This window comes from Canis aureus, chromosome 6 (assembly GCF_053574225.1).
Source record: "Canis aureus isolate CA01 chromosome 6, VMU_Caureus_v.1.0, whole genome shotgun sequence".
NCBI classification, from domain to species: domain Eukaryota; kingdom Metazoa; phylum Chordata; class Mammalia; order Carnivora; family Canidae; genus Canis; species Canis aureus.
In genome coordinates, this window is record NC_135616.1 from 58,102,640 (window position 1) to 58,121,235 (window position 18,596).

The following is an 18,596-nucleotide window of genomic DNA, read 5'->3' on the forward strand; positions in this document are numbered from 1 at the left end:
AACTAAAATGACTATATGACTAATAAATTCTTTCTAATGTAATTACTAAAACTTAGTTTAATCAGAACTAGACTAGTATGATAAAATTACATCTCTATGCATTGTCTCAAGAAGTTAGAAATATCTTTTTAGACACACTATCAATAATTTTATAGCTTCCTATGAGATAAATAAGTAGAAACAATTATTTTATTGATATTAATGGGAAGTTCTAAGAACAGTAAGTAAAAGTGTTCAAAATTGCAACTAGATGCCTAGTAGGTAACAAGTTAATTATCTGGTATTTTAGATGTGAAGTGTAATAATTTATACCTCAACTCACATATAGACAGACTCTGACTTATACTGGTTCAATTTCTGATTACTTGACTTTATTATGGTGTGAAAGTGATTCACATTCAGTAGAAATTGTACTTTGAATTCTGAATTTGGATCTTTTCTTGGGCTAGCAGTATATGGTCCAGTATGCTCTCATGATGCTGGGCAGCAGTGATGCAGCTCCAGTGAGCCATATGATCAAAGGGTAGACAATTGATACCCTTCCAACCATTCTATACCCATATAACCATTCTGTGTTTTACTTTCAGGACAGTATTTGATGAGTTACATGAGACATTCAACACATTATGATAAAATAGTCTTTGTGTTAGGTGATTTTGCTCAACTGTAGGCTACCGTAAGTGTTCTGAGGCATATATAGTAGGCTAAGCTAAGCTGTGATGTTCAGTAGGGTAGGTATATTCATTCAATGTATTTTCAACTTATGATAGGTTAATCAGGAGGTAATGCCATCATGAGTCTTAAAAACTAGCAGATATTTACTAGCTGAGAGCTTAATAACTTCATGGTCCTGATATTAAATGCTGTAGTACATTTCTTCATAGGTCAGCAGATGGATAGAATTAAGGCTAGATGTACTTATCACAATAAGTTAACCAAATGAAACTCTGACTCAGGGAATTTACTGTTCATCTCACTAGATTTATCTGCCATTTTGAAAGTCTACCCTATACAAGAATTTGTTAAAGCAGGAGTTTTTATGCTCCCTTATGAGACAGACCTCAGTGTAAGAACGTAACCCCCACCTAAACGAGCAAAATGGAAACATCACCATTGCATTATACCTAGTCCTCACCAGTACTTCAAAGTCTAATTGTTAGAGTTGCTTTTTAAAAAAAAAATTTAAATCATAAGTTACTAATTTATGCTAGAGACTGAAGAAAAAATATTCTGTCATTTATGAAAAAATAATGACTTTTAAAACACTTGACTGCAATCACAACAGGAGGCCTCATGACTTTTGAGTCCTGACTCTCCATAGAAAACTACTGTTTGGGTGGATTGTCTAGGAACTCAGGGGCATAAATACGATTCTTATATAACAGGCTGGGGAGAGAACAACTTTGATGTTAGCCTCAGATATGTCATTCAAAGGCTAGCAGACGTCTCCCTCATTCATTCATTATTTAAAGCAGTGCTTATTACACATTTCCTCTGTGAATGTAATGCCTCTATGTAATTTACAGGTAAAATCTGCTCCCGAGACTCTATTTATATACTATCAGAAGAGGTGCCAGAGAGTTGGTGGGTTTGTAACTGTAGATGGGTTTCTGGGAACATTCGAGGCCTCCAGATCTCCTTTATGATTCCTGTTTAAACTGTGGTTGTGTTATATCTGACTCCTTTTTCCTGCTGGAAACATATTAATGATCTAGTTATCTATAAGTAGACCCCGTTTGCTTATTCAGTTGGACTTAATAGTGCCCACTGTGCCCACTGAGTAAAGGGGTAAGATAGCATGTGGTGAGGAGCTTCAGCTTCGCTTCTCTGGTAGAGTTTCACTTTTGTACTGTGGTGGGCATCATTGACTATAGAACAACTATTTTTCCAACTGACTTGACTATTTTTTTCATCTAGGACCATGAGGTGCTGCCATTTTGCTTACTCTGGCTGTGGATGGGTATCCTTGCAGTGGAGGGAATAGTGGGCTGGGAAAGATGTCCATTACTGTCTGCTCTGAGGGACTTCCTGTTTCACCAACTCCTGGTTTTCCCCCATAAGAATCATTTCAATATTCAAATGAGGAAAAGGGACTATTTGAGGGACTAGGAGATGACTGTCTTTTCTAAAAACTGATTTCCGCCATTGCTTCTGATGAAGGCGGGGAGAAGACGTGGAACTTTTGTGACAAACTCTAGAGGATGGTTGTCACTTGAACTAGACATCCCCTTTTTAGCTTCCATTTTGATTATTGAAAAATACCAGAGTGAGTTAAATTGGATGGAATCTCAAATCAGATTCCTTTTGGGGATAGATGTTGCCAGAATGGCCCCATATGGGGTACTGGACAGGCAGTTCAGGTGGGGAATCTGTACCACTTATTTTTTCCCATTAAAAACCTATATTCCTGCAATTTATATGGGTTTTTTCTCCCTTTCTCCATCCCCTTTGTATCTGGTATTTCTTCCCTCGATTCTTCCTTCTTTCCCAGGTGTGTTTGATAACTGCTCCCACACTGTCAGTGACAAGGGCTGGGCCCTAGGGATCCGCTCAGGGAAGGACATGGGAAGGCGAGACGCTCGCTTCTTCTTCTCCCTTCGAACCGACCGTGTGAAGAAAGCCACCATTGTGAGTGGCCACAGCCGATACCAACCAGGCACATGGACACACGTGGCAGCCACTTATGATGGACAGCGTATGGCTCTGTATGTGGATGGCACTCGGGTGGCCAGTAGTCTAGAGCAGTCTGGTCCCCTGAACAGCCCCTTCATGGCGTCTTGCCGCTCTTTGCTTCTGGGGGGGGATAGCTCTGAGAATGGCCACTATTTTCGTGGGCACCTGGGCACACTGGTCTTCTGGTCAACTGCCCTTCCACAAAGCCACCTCCAACACAGTCCTCAGCATCCAACTGGAGTGGGAGAATTGAGCACCCTGATCCTGACAGCAAACTTTGAGCCCTTGGAAGCACAGTGGGCCCCCTTTAGAGATGGGGAGTACCCACGGCGAGAGGTTCTGCAGGGCTTTGAGCCCCAGCCTGAAATTCTGTCACCTTTGCAGCCCCCACTCTGTGGGCGGACAGCTTGTGACAATGTGGAACTGATCTCCCACTACAATGGACATCAGCCCCTCCAGGGAGAGAAGGTGATCCGCTACCAAGTGGTGAACATCTGTGACGATGAGGGCCTGAACCCCACCGTGAGCGAGGAGCAGATTGGCCGGCAGCACAAGGCACTGAACCATGCTTTTAGCCGCTACAATATCAGTTGGCAGCTGAGCGTCCACCATGTCCACAACTCCACCCTGCGCCACCGGGTTGTGCTTGTGAACTGTGAGCCCAGCAAGATTGGTAATGACCACTGTGACCCTGAGTGTGAGCACCCACTCACGGGCTATGATGGGGGCGACTGCCGCCTGCATGGCCGGTGCTACTCCTGGAACCGCAGGGACGGGCTCTGCCACGTGGAGTGCAACAACATGCTGAACGACTTTGACGATGGGGACTGTTGCGACCCTGAGGTGGCCGATGTGCGCAAGACCTGCTTCGACCCTGACTCACCCAAGAGGTAAGGGGCTGGGGCTTGGGGTGTCCTGCTTGTAGGATGCATTTCTTGCATCATTTTATGTTTTTGGTTTCTGGAGAGAAAAGAGGGTTCACACAGCCCACAAATAAAATGTTCATGCATCCCACCAGACATTATTGAGCTTTTGTGAAGTACTAGGTGTTAGGTAATTAGGGACACAGGGATGGCGAAGACAAGGGACAGCCCTCACACAATGTGTTTTCTGTGGAGCAGACAACGTGTATGTGGTGTGAAGTTCACCTGAAGATGTGTATGCCAGGTGTTTGAGGCACAGGAAAGCCAAACAGCTTAGTCTGTCAGAGGAAGCCAGGGGTTTCAGAGAGCAGATGAGCTAAACATGAGCAGAAACCAATCAGCACCAATTATACATGAGTGTTCTTCCCATAGTCACAGGTTCCCCACAAAGTAATGCAAATCCATGAAGAGGCCTCATGTGTGTGTAGCCTCTGGTGCAGTTTGGGCAGTTCAGTGGCTTCAGGAACACAAGAGCTTCTACAACTAATTCAATGTCTCCTTAAGGCAACCACAGTCTTCCTTTTCACCCTGTTAGATTCCATTCTGTGCACAGCATCCAGAAAGATCCTTTGTTAAAGGTAAATCGGAACCTGTTCCTCCCTTTCTCACTTTCTCTCTCCCCACTTAGAATAGAAGCCACGTCCCCCAACAGGCTCACCCACTGTGCTGCAAGCTGACCCCTGCCTACTGCCTCAGTTTCTTCCCGCAACCACTCTCACACCCTCACTGCATAGCCATGCTACCTTTCTCCTGTTCCAATGAAGCAGATCAGGCTTGTTCTTGCCCTAGGGCTCTGTAATAACTGTTTCATTTTCTTGGAAACCTCTTTGCCTTGATCTTCTCTTGATGGGTTTTCTCTTGTCATTTCCATATTGACTGAAATGTCACCTCCTGAAGAGGCCTTTCCTGATTTCCCCTAATTTAAGTAAGCTACTCAATCACTATTTTGTCAACTAATTTAAAATTTCTGTTTAACACTCATCCTTTCTAATGTTTTTCTTGTACATTAATTTGTCTTTCTCCTGCCTGAAATGTCATTCCACAAGATCAGGGCCCTTGTTAACCCTTACATACCTAGTGGCTTGAACAGCCCCGACATATAGTTATTTATCTCATGTTTATTTTAATAAATTAATGGATCTGATGTGTCTTCTGTCATGAGAGAGAAGCCAGTAAGAGAATTTTCATTATGGTCCATGCAGGGGTTGGGAGTGTTAGAGGGAGGTAAGAAAGGAGAGAGGTGGGTGGTAAACTTGTTATTTTGTGTGTGTGGGCAAAGCTTCTTCATCACATAACTGGTACCTTTGTATGAATTATAAAAAGGATCACATCTGAGCTAGGGTGTAGTGTTGGCTGGAGGTGGGAAGCCTGGATCTCAGCTCCCACCCAATGCCTGGATGGGTGCCTTTGTGTTTGTTGGCCACAATTTGTATAGTAATTCATGGTAACCCTGTGTGCGGGCAGTCATTTAACACTAATTAATAGGTCGGCTTGTAGTTCAGGCATATGATGTCAAAGACTAAGTGTAAAATTTGGATTCAGGACACAGTTGAGTTTTGGAGTCCTGGCTACTTAACTAGCTAGATAAACTGGGCAAGTCACTTTCTAAAATTCAGATGTCCTTTCTGTCAGAAGAGAGTTATTGCAGTAATACTTTGCGTTACTCATATCTGGGGTGTGTGTGTGTGTGTGTGTGTGTGTGTGAATCAGATGAAATAAGGGATAGAAAAGTGCTTGGGGACTGAAGTTCTCAATGTAAAAAAATTGTCCTAAACTAACATTAGTTATCATTGTCATTATTAGATCTGACAGATGGGAAGCCTTTGTTTATATAATAGTAATAAGGGGAATTGATCACATTCCCAGAAATATTCACACAAGGAAGATTCTGTTTGGGTTTGGTTTTTAGATTTTGATAACCTTAAGCAGAAGCTAAACCTCACTAACAGCAGTGGTTGCCAACTCTCTGGGGAGACAGGGAGATCCCAGTGGTTCTTATTTTTCTCCTCAGTGATTATAGCAACTCACTGCCATGATGGAGAGAGCGATCACTCCAGGTACCTAGGTGTCATTCCTCTTAGAGTGGCCCTTTATGTCTCTAAATACCTACAGCTTCTACCCTTAACTAGGTGTTTATAATTTATTCCTTTTACTGCTGCAGAATTGCCATGGCAACTCACTCCTTTCTACCACTGGATTCAGATGTGTTTCAAACTTCATTACCCCAACATGCAGCATTCACTTTGTAGAATAAAAGTGAACTATTTATGCTTTTTTTAAATAATTAAAAATGTTTACATCAAAGTCATAAATGCTCATGGTTACAAATATCAAACTGGGCCAAAAGAAATCAGGAAGAATGGTAGTCCCCAGTCTAACTTTTCCTATTTTGTCTACCCTCTTGCCTTGCCTCCCATATTTGATTATTTTACCTGTCTCTTTTGGCAATTATTGCCATATCTTCAAACATTATATTTATATTACTTAATTAATTGATTTTAAACACTATGTGTTGTCTTGCTCTTGTGATAAAGAGAATTTAACTTTTATGTTGTCTCCCTCTTCTCAAGCTCCATCTTTCCAATATAGTTATTTGACTATTTTAGTTAATTTATTTTAGTTAAATCAGCTATATATATTTACATCATGGCTATGTTTCTTTTTCCCTGCAGAACAAATTATGATTCTATTATTATATTTCCTTTCTGGTGTAGCTTCCTTCCATCCCCTACCTTACTCTTTGAGTTTCCCCTCCCTCCTTTCCTTATCCTTCCATTATTTTTAATATCCTCAATTGTTTTTATCTTATGAGCTAATTTGTGGAATGTCTCTCTCTCTCTTTTTTTTCATTCTCTGGAGAGCTTCCTTCTACTCCATTCTATTTTTCTCTCCTCTTCCAACCTTTTGTTTTTGCCCCCAGAGAGAATGACCATGTTCATGCATGTGTGTGTGTGTGGGGGGGGGGGGGGGGGTTGGCAGAGGCAGGGGGAGAGGGAGAGAATCTTAAGCAAGCTCCATGCTTAGCAGGAGCCTGATGTGGGGCTTGATCTCACAACCCTGAGATCATGACCTCAGCTGAAATCAAGAGTCAACACTTAACTGACTAAGCCACCCAGGCACCCCTCCTCTTCCAATTTTGACCAGTTACCTAGGTCTGCTGCACAGTTGTCCTCCCAGAAATTCTTACTGCTTTTTGGATTGGAGCTACTGTGTCCCAAATTGCATGATTCTCTGTTTTGTTTGTTTGTTTGTTTGTTTTTCTTTTTGTTTTGTTTTGTTTTTCTTGCCTTACCTTACTGGACATTTATTTACAATCTTATTTTACTGGAAGATATCCTTAAGTAACTTTCTAAGAATGTGGTAGGTAACTTTTTCTGAAAAACATTTCTTGAAATGTTTTTGTTTTGCCTTTACACAAAGTTGATAATTTGTTGTGGTGTAAAATTTTGGGTGGGAAAACATTTTCTCTCAGATTTTTATTAGTTGCCTCTAGGTTCTCTCTCTCTCTCTCTCTTTTAAGATTTTATTTATTTATTCATGAGAGACACACAGAGAGAGAGAGAGGCAGAGACACAGTCAGAGGGAGAAGCAGGCTCCATGCAGGGAGCCTGATGTGGGACTCGATCCTGGGACTCCAGCCAGGATCCTGCCCTGGGCCAAAGGCAGACCCTGAACCGCTGAGCCACCCAGGGATCCCCTAGCTTCTCTTTTGATAATTGTGTATCTGATTTTTTTGAAGTTTGTTTGTTTATTTATTTATGAATGGGAGATACACAGAGAGAGGCAGAGACATAGGCAGAGGGAGAAGTAGGCTTCCTACAGGGAGGCCAGTGTGGGACTCTATCCCAGAACCCTGGGATCATGACCTGAGCCAAAGGCAGATGCTCAACCACTGAGCCATCCAGGAGCCCCCAGTTGTGTGTCTTTTTGGAGGTGGAAGTTTTGTCTCCATTTAAAAGTTGTTTAGAGGGACGCCTGGGTGGCTCAGCTGATGAGCATCTGCCTTTGGCTCAGGTTGTGATCCCGGGGTGCTAGGATGGAATCCCACGTCGGGCTTCCTGCATGGAGCCTGCTTCTCCCTCTGCCTGTGTCTCTGCCTCTCTATCTCTCTCTCTGTCTCTTATGAATAAATAAATAAAAATCTTAAAAAAATTAAAAGTTGGTTAGAATCTTAACCTTGTTACTTTAGAGATTTTATGATAATTTTTTTAAGGTTGGCATTTTATTTTTCTTTTGTTGAGCACTCAGTGGTCTTTTTTATTTGGATACTCATGCCCTTACCTCTGGCAAATTGTCTTAAATTATTACTTTGATACTTCTTTGTTCAGTTTTCTCTGTCCTATTTTTTTCCTCTTGAAGCTCCTGAGGATAGATCTCCTGAACTTATTCTTTTCTCTCTCATATGTTGTATCTCTTCTTTCTTTCTCTCTTTCTTTCTCTCTCTCTCTCTTTTCCTTCCTTCCTTCCTTTCTTTCTTCCTTCCTTCCTTCCTTCCTAGATTTCTTTGAGTTTATCTTCTACTGAATTTTTAATTTTAGCAATCATATTTTTAAGACCTACTTATTTTTTGACTTTCTATATTAATCTATTTTTATTTTAAGGATGAAAAAATTTTTAGGCTAAAAATAAAATATATTCTGATTTTTCCCACTGCGCACTATACCTGACCCATCTGTAGTCAACTTTTATTTCTTCCCTTTCCCCTCCTTAGTTTTTATCTGTCTTTCATGCTGGTAGATTTCCTCAAATATCTAGCACTTGTTCACAATAGGAAATAAACTTGTGGATCTCTACTTATCATGATCTAAAAAAGGATAATTAACTGAATATCTTCTTTTGGAGGAAGAAATCTGCATGGTGGAGAGGAGAACTTTTCTGTTTCCCAACTCCTTTATATTTATTTCAATTATAGACTTTCCCCCCTCTCTGTCCTCTGCCTATATTCCTTATGCTGAATATTTATAATTAAAAATATTGAATGTTTTTTGTAACTCTTACTGGCAAGAATCATATTTTGAAAAACAGGTATTTATCAAGGTCCTGATGTGCCAGAAACAGTGAGCAAAGCAGAGGGACAAATATAAAGAATATATAAAGAGTAGGTGCTAACAACTTTGTGGAGGTTTTTAGTAATTCAGAATTTCCTGGATTTATTTTATCAAAATTAAATACAAGCCAAGGCACTAAAAGGAGAATATGGAATGCAGACTGCTTTTCTGTGGTATGGCTTGGGTTGTTTGAAAGGGGTTTGGATTCATAGAGACATAGATCTCTGGATTTCTGTAAGAATCTGACTTGGTTGAGTTAATGGTTGTCTTGGAGCTAAATTATTTGTATGTGGTGTCCCAATATTCCAATTAAATCACAGAATCAAACTTACAATTCCATCATACTGTGACTCTGAAGGAATTCAACTTTAGTGAATGCTATGCCAGACATTTTTTAGCAAACAGAGTGTGCCAGGGACAGAGTCCACTCAGGAGCTTACAGGTCAGTGAAGGATGGGTAGGAAGTGAGGACACATCTACACATAGATTACAAACATGCAAGTACAATGATTGGCATGTAAGTAATCCATCTCATTTTTCCAATCCCACTCAACATTCTCCCTTTTCCCACTTTCAGCAAGAAATCTAGCCCAAAGAAGTTCCTCTCCCAAAGGCTCTGAGAGGAGCAGAGACCCTGAGGAATCCAGCATCAAACATCTGTAACACAGATGGGCCTATCAAATGGAGAGTATTTATCAGACTTGGGCTGGTCAGAAGGAGATATGAATTATAGATACATTATCCAGCCAGTTGAACAGAATTATCAAGATAGAGGAACTTGGCTCATGGGTAGGGAAGGATACGTGGCCAGATGTCTCTTTGTACATAGCAGCCACCCTGGAACAGCATCTACAAGAGCTGAGAGAAGGAAGGGGGTTGAGTCCACCTAATAAAATCATAATGTTGACCCCTCTCTATGGTGTATCCTAGGAAGCCACGCCAAGGGACTCTCTATACCTTAATGGAAACTCAAGCTTCCCTGACCATTGCAGGCTTCAGCTTCCTTTTGGTCATGATTTGTTTCTGTTATTTTTCTCTCTAAGATTATATCTCAGAGATGAAGGGCTCTTCTTACTGAAACTACTTTCTATCCCTTGTTATTTCTCTTCTTTTCACATCATCATTAAGCTTAGTATCCAATCAGATTTGGAACAGTGTGCTTACCTCTCCATTTTGGATTCTATGTGTTAGATCTCATAATATCATTATCATGGGGAGAAACATCACCAAATAAAAACAAATGGCTGAGCACATTTTAAGGATGCAGTCAGGCACCTAGTTTCAGACCATGCTGTGAAGCAGATAATGGGATGCTGTACATTTGTTTTCTGAAGCCTGTGGTAGGCTAAGGTCTCTGTGTGTTGGTGACTCACTGTCTCCTCTCTGCCTCATTCCCTGATTTTGGTATTGGGGAGTTTGAGGGCAGAAGGACTCCTGTACATGGCAGTGCTAGAACATGGCCCACTTCACTCTATAAGGATCTTCAGGAGGGTAGACTGGAAGATGCCCTATACGGACATGGCTGAGAGTGGTGTCCGCAGGTACACTACAGCGTTTGTATCCAGGGGCAGGGGGCCGGATGCATGTGCCATCAAAGAGAACAGGTGGAGAAATCAGTGCTGCACAGACTTGGATGCTCAGGATTAGCTGTGCTTTGCTCACCCACACTCTTGGCTGTTGAGCCAAAAGAATGGCTGGGCTGGGCCCCTGCTGTGGTGGATCTGTTAAACATCAGCCAGGCTTTGTTATAGGTTCCTTTTGAAGTTGGGATTCAAAGTTCCCTAGAGAAAAAAAGCCATACAGACACAAGGAAAATAAGCATGAGGAATAGAAGAGGGTAGAGAGAAAACAAATAGGGGAGAAACTTTAAAATCAAACAAGGAAACCTCTCAATCTCTCCTCTTCAAAATGTACATGCAGTGTAAATTCTCACAATAAAAGTCTCACCTTCTACTCATTTACTCATTTCACCCGGCAAAAGAGAATAGGAGGAAAGATATAAAACACTTCAGGTAAGCTTAAAAAGTTTGGGTACACATAGAAAAATCTTGTTTGTTTTCTTGTAATCCAGTTTCTCTCTAGTCCCAGTAGGTACCCTTTTATAGAGTAAATGAAGTCTACAATTTTTCTATTCACCTGGCTCAGTAAACTTTTCTCTCCAGGTAAGTGGGAAGAGGTTGTTTTTCTCCTTTTTGTGGTTATTTTCCTAGCCAAATAGACAGACTTGGGAAAGAGCCATGTGGTATGTCTGGGTTAAAAATATTTCGTCATAGAGAATTTTTAGGAGAGACCCTCATCTCCAGCTACATTCTGTTGTTTAAGATACTTGGGTATTTTCCTAGGAGTTGGGGTACCGGCCCTGGTACCCTGGTCGGAAGCCAGTCTGTCCCAGATGATTTTACTTAGGGATCCCTTCCTAGAATTTAAGCCTAGGAATTTCAAAGATGGCTGTACACTTACAAATGTTTTCTTTTCCTTTTTCTCTGGGAATCCTGTTTGGATGTCATTTTAGTGACTAGAAGAAAGTCAAATATTGTTGGTGGGTCTTCCTCCTAGTCCAGAGAAGTAGGTTGGAGAGAGGATGGAGCATATGAGCACTGGAGGGGTCTTCTGAGGCTGTGTTTCATTATTATTGTCCCCTGGAGGAAGCTGCTGACTCATTAATCCCTTGAACACTAATGCATCTCTCACTTCTCACCAGGACTTCTGTCTACAGCCAGGGGTCTAACTGTATCACAAAGCTTGATGCTTGAGCGATTGCTACTTATCCTTCAAGTCTCAGTTGATGTTACTTCCTCCTTCTTGAGACCATTCCTTCATCCTCAAATAACAATTAGCTGTCTCCTTTGTATCACTTCTCATTCCCCTACTGCCACCACTCTGCTCTGGCCCCCTGGTCTCTGACTTGTATTATTACAGTAGCCTTCTAACTGGTCTCACCCCTTTTGCTCATGCCTCCCATTCCCAGTCTGTTTTTAACATAGCAACCAGAGTAATCCTATTAGTATAGCTCAGATCAAGTCATTCCTCTGCCTAGAATTCTCCAGCAGCTTCCCAGCTCATTCAGAGTCCAAGCCAGTTGTAGTACTGTAACCTGCAGTACCCTATCTGATCTGGCACCAGTTATTTCTGTGGCTTCATCTCCTACCATGCTTCCCTTGTTTACTCTGTTCCAGCCACACTGGCCTTCTCATTGTCTCTGGGCTTGACTCCTACCACATGAGCTGTTCTGCGGCATTTCACTCTGCTAGAATCTACTTCCTCTATATTTCTACATGGTTGGTTTTCCCATTTTCTTCCAGTCTTTTTTCAAAGTCACCTTCTAGGCAAAGCCATCCCTGGTGATGTCATCTAAAATTTCACACACTCCTCTGACTCTTCATGGTTTCTTTCCTGTTTTCTCTTTTTAGAATTTATCACTAACATATATATATGTATAATATACATATAATATACATATATATACATATATTATACACGTATATAATTTTGATTAACATCCATCTTCTCCACTTCTCTAAGTTCCATTAGAGAAGGGGTTTTTGTATGTTTGGGTTACTATTTTACCCTAGCACATAGAATAGCAAAAGGACTAGACTAAGAGGTGTTCAATAAAATAATTGTTGAATAAAAGAATGTTGTCACCTTAGGATAGTGGTTGACAAACTATGGCCTGTGGGCCCCATTAGTCTATCACCTGTTTTTGTAAATGAAATTTTGTTGGAATGCAGCTCAACTACTTATTTACTATTGTTTATGGCTGCTTTCATGTGGCAGAGTTGTGTAGTTACAACAGATTATGTGGCCTACAAAATAAAAAATATTTACTATTGCCCTTTATAAAAAAGTTTGTCAACCTTTGCCCAAGTACATACTTACCATGCTGTATTGTAATTAATTATCCATTGTTGTCTGTCTCTTGCACAAGATTTTAGGCTCTTTGTTCATAGTTCTTGTAACATAGAAAGTACTCAGTTCATATTTTTAAAATGAATTAGCATGTATATAAATGAAAAATCAATGATACGGGGAAAATGACAGTGTTGGGCAAGAGTTTGGGTACAGCACAGTATGCTACGCTACTCCATATTTAAAAAAAAGGGTAGCCAGAATACACACTTTAGTAATCCCTCCTACTGGTCTCATTACTGTGATAGAATTGCCATATACAGAAGTAAGTAAAAATAACTAAAGATACCCATGAAAGTGTGAAAATGTTAGCTGAGGAAGGAAAAGGCTGTAAGCCATTTTATTCATTATCTCATTACTTGAGTAGCAGAGCTCCCAGATGGCTCTGAGAGTATGAAACATGGAGTAAATCTTGACAATCAGAGAAGCAGTCAACTACAATAGTCAAGAAGTAGGATGAATCCTTATTAGCTGGGAGACAGTGATTGAGGGAAAGAACAGACTCCTCACAAGAGATACAGCAGTTGCCCTCTATTTATAGCTTTGTTTTCTGTGGTTTCAGTTATCTGTGGTTAACTGTGGTCTAGAAGCAGACAATCCTCCTTCTGACATATCGTCAGAAGGTCAGTAATACCAAATGTTTTATCACAAAGGCTATGATGTTCACTTTACTTCTCATCATGTAGGCATTTTTTCATCTCACATCATCACAAGAAGGGAGGGTAAAATACAATAAGATATGTGAGAGATAGAGATCACATTCACATAGCTTTTATTACATATGTTGTCCTCATGTTCTATTTAATTATTAGTTGTTAATCTCTTATTGTGTCTAATTTGTAGATTATACTTTATTGGAGATATGTATGTATAGGACAAAGCATAATATGTCTAGGGTTTGGTACTGTCCATGGTTTCAGGCATCTACTGGGGTTCTTGGAATGTGTCCTCTTCTAATAAGGGGGGGGGGCCTGTTCAGGCCCTCTAATCAGATAAAGCCTGCTTGAAATGATGTCACAGATTAGCCAAGATTCTTGCCATACATTTTAGTTGGGCTTTTGTGGTTGTAAAGAACAGAGGCTCACTCAAGTAAACTAAACTAAACTAAACTAAACTAAACTAAACTAAACTAAACTAAAACAAAACAAAACAAAACAAAACAAAACAAAAGATTTGTTATACAGTGGCATTCAGGCTAGAAGTGGAGCTTGGAGGCTGCTAGGGATGAGGCAGGTTCAGGTACTCAGGCAAAAGCTGCAAGCATCTCTGTATCTTAGTGCATTTGCATATTTGTTACCAGTCTGCTAAATTTTAATAATAATTCTGTGCCCTTATAGCATTAGTTTACAACTAAACTCAGCTTGCTGTAGCTTCTCCTTCATCTTATTAATTCTTTAGATCCATATCCCATTGCTAACGGTCTCAGTTTTTTTGCAGTACTTTGGTTCAAATTCTGGAAACAACCAGTGTGAATTGGCCCAACTAGTCTTTGCATGTGAGGCCAGAAGTCATAGGTTTCTGGCCAGCCTTGAGTTCAAGCAATTGTGGACAGCAGAGAAGCCTCCTTAGTGTTCTAAGCAGCAGACCTCTCCCAGCTGGTGCCAACAATCTGGGTAGAATGAGCTGGTTTTTTCTTTACTTCTTGGAAATAAAATGCCTGCAGTCATAATTCCTGGTACTGTCCTTTTCCTTAGATGTTGGTACATTGGTATTCCTAGTAAGGTCATTCCCATGGACTTTTAACGCCAATTTTATTTCTATGATTCTTTGGTTTAGAATTCAAAACTCAAATATGTCAGGATAATCCAGGTAACTACCTAGTTCATAGTAATATATTTCTTTCTTTCTTTCTTTCTTTCTTTCTTTCTTTCTTTCTTTCTTTCTTTCTATCATCTATCTATCTTACAGGTGAACAAGGCACTTTATATGAATTAATATGTATAATAGTTTGTATGAATTATCTTGTTAAAAGCTCACAATAGCTCCAGGAACTAGACATTTTTATCTCCTTTTCATATTAAAAAAAGAAACAACTTGAGATGCTTAACTATCATCATGTAGTGGCAGAAGGGGGATTAAACTCTAACTTCAGAGCCTGTGTTATTAACCACCATTCTATATTTTGTGTCAGGGATAAGTCTTACATGCTTCACAAAGTACATATTTCATAGTGAGTGTAGAGTAAATATTTGGTTATTTTAATTGTATGACAATTATCTCAGAAAATGTATGCTTTAAAAGATGAGGGAAAGGAAACAAACCATTGTGGGCTTATTCTTAGGAAAGATGTTATATAAAAGATGGATCATTTAAAATATGAATAGTGAAGCACAGGTGGAAGAGTTAGTACAGTAAAGGCAAGCATATGAACCAAATGTAGAGATAATCATTTGCAAATATATTTTGGCCACTATAAAAAGAACATCTTGAGGGACACCTAGATGGCTCAGTCAATTAAGCATCTGACTCTTGATTTTGGCTCAGGTCATGATCTCAGGGTCATGAGATGTAGCTCTGTGCCAGGTTCTGAAATCAGCTGGGAGTCTGCTCTGCTTGAGATTCTTTCTCTCTCCTTCTTCCTCTGCTCCTCCCCCACCCTGAATAATAAATATTAAAAAAAATCTTGAAAGGAGGGAAAACTTCCTAGGGAAGAGTAAGAAATTGTTAAATTGTAACAATTGTTAAAGTTATATTGGGAAGCCCTTAGATGGGCTAACGGATTTGAACAGTAAGGAAATAGGAGCCATGCATTGTATATAGAGATATTGATCAATCCATTGATCAACTGATCAATAGATAGATAAATATATTTAAATATATATATGTTTTAATAGCTCCAATCTCTCTTGAATTTTAGATCTTCCTTCTGAGATCAGTTGGCTCATCCCTGATAGATGGTTTTGGGGATTTCTTTTATTAAATGTTTGCTAGTCAGGGATCCCTGGGTGGCGCAGCGGTTTGGCGCCTGCCTTTGGCCCAGGGCGCGATCCTGGAGACCCGGGATCGAATCCCACATCGGGCTCCCGGTGCATGGAGCCTGCTTCTCCCTCTGCCTGTGTCTCTGTCTCATTCTCTCTCTCTCTCTATGACTATCATAAATAAAAATTAAAAAAAAAATTAAAAAAAATGTTTGCTAGTCATATGTTTTCTTAATTTTCATTTCTGTGAAAATATCTTTATTTTACCAAACTTTTTAAAAGATAACTTTGCTGAGTAGGTAATTTTAGATTGGCTGTTTTTCCTTATCAAGATATTAAAACAGAGTTTCTTGGTTTCCATTACTTCTGTTGAAAAGTTAACTATCCATTGCCATTCATTTGTAGTTATTCTGGCTTTTCTCAGGATGTTTTTGAGGATTTTGTCTTCAGTGTTGTGCACTGTGATAAGTTTCACTGTGATTTGTTTGTTGTAGGTTTTTCTTTGTTATTGCATTTGAGATTTATTATCGATTCTGAATCTAAACTCATGTCATCATCAATTAGGGAAATTAGTCATATTTTTTCAAATACATGCTTTTAATAATTTCTCTATTATCTCCTTCTGTATTTCCTATTAAATACTTATTATTCCTTTATACTCTGTACTTCACATCTCTTAACATCTTTTCAATTTTTCAATCTTTGCCTTTCTGTATTGCATTTTGTGCAACTATTTTTAGATTTATTGACCCACTGACCCTTGCTTAAGGTTTGGCTAACTTGCTTTTAGAATCCACCAATAAATTTTTAATTTTTATTAGCATACTTTTCATCTTCCTAAGTTCTATTTAGTTCTTTTTCATATCTGCTTAGTCACTTAAAAATCAGTTTCTGTTATTTATTCATACTTTGGATATTTTCTTTTATTTTTAAAAACCTATTAAAGTGATGGATACATGAATTTATATAGGTGATAAAATTGCATAGAATTAAATATACATATAAATTAGTATGAGTAAAACTGGGAAAATCTGAACAAGATTGGTGGGTTATATCAAAGTCAATATCCTGGTTGTGATATTATACTATAGTTTTACAGGATGTCATCATTGAGAGAAACTGGGTGACAGGTACTTAGTTTTATACTGTAATGTTTCTAAAAGTGCATGTAAATACACAATTATTTCAAAATAAGATATTTAATTAAAATCATATTGAACATACTTCTTTTACATTTTATATCAGCTAGTCTGATTCTGTTATTCCTGCTAGCTCTTGCTTATGGCACCTTATTTCCTTTGTGTTTATTAATGATTTTTTTTATCCCATTTTCCTTAAAACTTGCCATATTTCTTTCAGGCTTGGATTGAAGATATTCTTTTTACTTTTTACCAATTGCCTGGGAGTACTACTAACATGAAACTACTTTAAGTTTATATGATTGACATGAGGTTTTTTAGACCAATGAGTGTTATGAGTTTGGGGAGCAAACCTGAGGGTTAACTGTGGTTACTCCCCAGGGGAGATCTTCACCTTCCATATTGGATCAAGTTCAGGGGATGTAAGTTTCCTTGCTGTTTCCCTTGATGAAGCGGGCTGTGAAAATTTTTTGGTACTCTGCTTTATTGATGGTACAGTCCTTGAAAGCTTTGGCTTTGGCTTTATGTGGGGCTCTCCCATAAAACTGCCCACCTTGGCTAAACCCTTGGCTAAATTTTGTTTCCTATGCAATATTTTCACAAGGCTATCAAACTGAAATTCAAGGGCACTAGGAATGGGCAAAGCCTCAGAGAAGCCAGTGGCCTCAGAGAATGTTTACTTGTCTAGATTCTTAGTTTTACTTTATATGTGGGTTCTGAAGATAGCTTAATTTCCTTTCAGCTTTGTAATTCATTTAAAATTTATTTTTGCATTTTATTAAGAAGTTTTAGTTGTTTTCAGTGGAGGGATGAGCAGAGCTTCTAAACTCTTTATAACCAGAAACAGAAGTAATTCTTCAGAAAACTAACTACATGGAAGTAGCATGTAGAATCAGTGTTATGATCCAGGAAGATTGGAGGCAGGAATATGACTCTCTAAACTCCTGTAGTAGTCTAGCCATGCAAGGGTAACAGGCTGAAAATGATTAGGGAAATTATTGTGGTATAGTGGAAAGAACTAGGAAACCAGAAATGAGCAGAACTGGGTTTTAGCTCTAGCTCCAGCCTAGTCACATAATTTTATTTTTAAGAGAGGGATGGGGGAGAGGCAGAGGGAAAGGAAGAGAGTATCTTAAGCAGGCTCCATGCTCAGGGCAGAGCCAGAGATGGGGTTCGATCTCACTACCCTGAAATCATGACCTGAGCAGAAATTAAGAGTCAGACACTTAACTGACCACCAAAGCAACCTCCAACCTAGCCACATAATTTGATTATTTGTTCATTAATATTCATATTTATTAATATTCAACAAATGTTAATTGCACACCTAGTCTAGCCCAGACACCCTCTTGGGCATTGTGGATACTGTGGTGAAGAAAAAATAGCCCTTGCATTCTAGAGCTTATAGTTTCATGTGAGAAAACACACAGTGTACGACAAGTGAACACATGATATGTCAAATGGTGATGACTGGAGTGGAAAGAGATTCAGCAGAATAAGGGAAATGGAGAGTTTGCTATAGAAGCAGGGAAGGTCAAGGTGACATTTGAACAGATATCTGAAGGAAGTAGGGGGTGAGCCACATGGAATCTGGAAGATTATTTCAGATAGAAGGAAATAGCACAGAGCTACTATAGCTGGAGTAGAATCAATTAAACAGAGATTAGTAGGTGGAGACATTGTATGGATTTTAACTTTTACTTTTGATAAGTTGAGAAGCTGCAGGAAAGCTTGAGCAGTAGAATGATATTAATGAAGAAGATAGAGAGAAGTGCCTAATTGTTCTGTTACAAAGGGATATTGTGAAGTTCAGATGAGATACTACTTGCTGAAAGTGCTTTGTAAATTAAAAATACTTCATAAACATCTGGTGAGACATTGCACTGGGTTCAGTGGGTTTGAAGAGAGTGAGTTTGCACTGGGTTCAGTGAGTTTGAAGAGATGGACATCCTTAAGGAGATATTGGGTAGAAGATTGAAAAGGAGA

At 39.4% G+C, this 18,596-nt stretch overlaps 1 protein-coding gene across 4 annotated transcripts in view; it reads left to right on the top strand.

The window, feature by feature from the left end:
* Positions 1 to 18,596, top strand: part of PAPPA2 (pappalysin 2) — a 269,963-nt gene that overhangs the window by 33,178 nt on the left and 218,189 nt on the right. For all 4 annotated transcript variants that reach the window (XR_013382038.1, XM_077901785.1, XM_077901786.1 and 1 more), the window contains one exon: positions 2,492 to 3,563. Coding sequence is in view for 3 of the 4 variants with exons in the window: in XM_077901785.1 (XP_077757911.1) it covers positions 2,492 to 3,563 (1,072 nt within the window). In the remaining variant the exon portion in view is untranslated. The remainder of the gene's footprint in view (positions 1 to 2,491; positions 3,564 to 18,596) is intronic.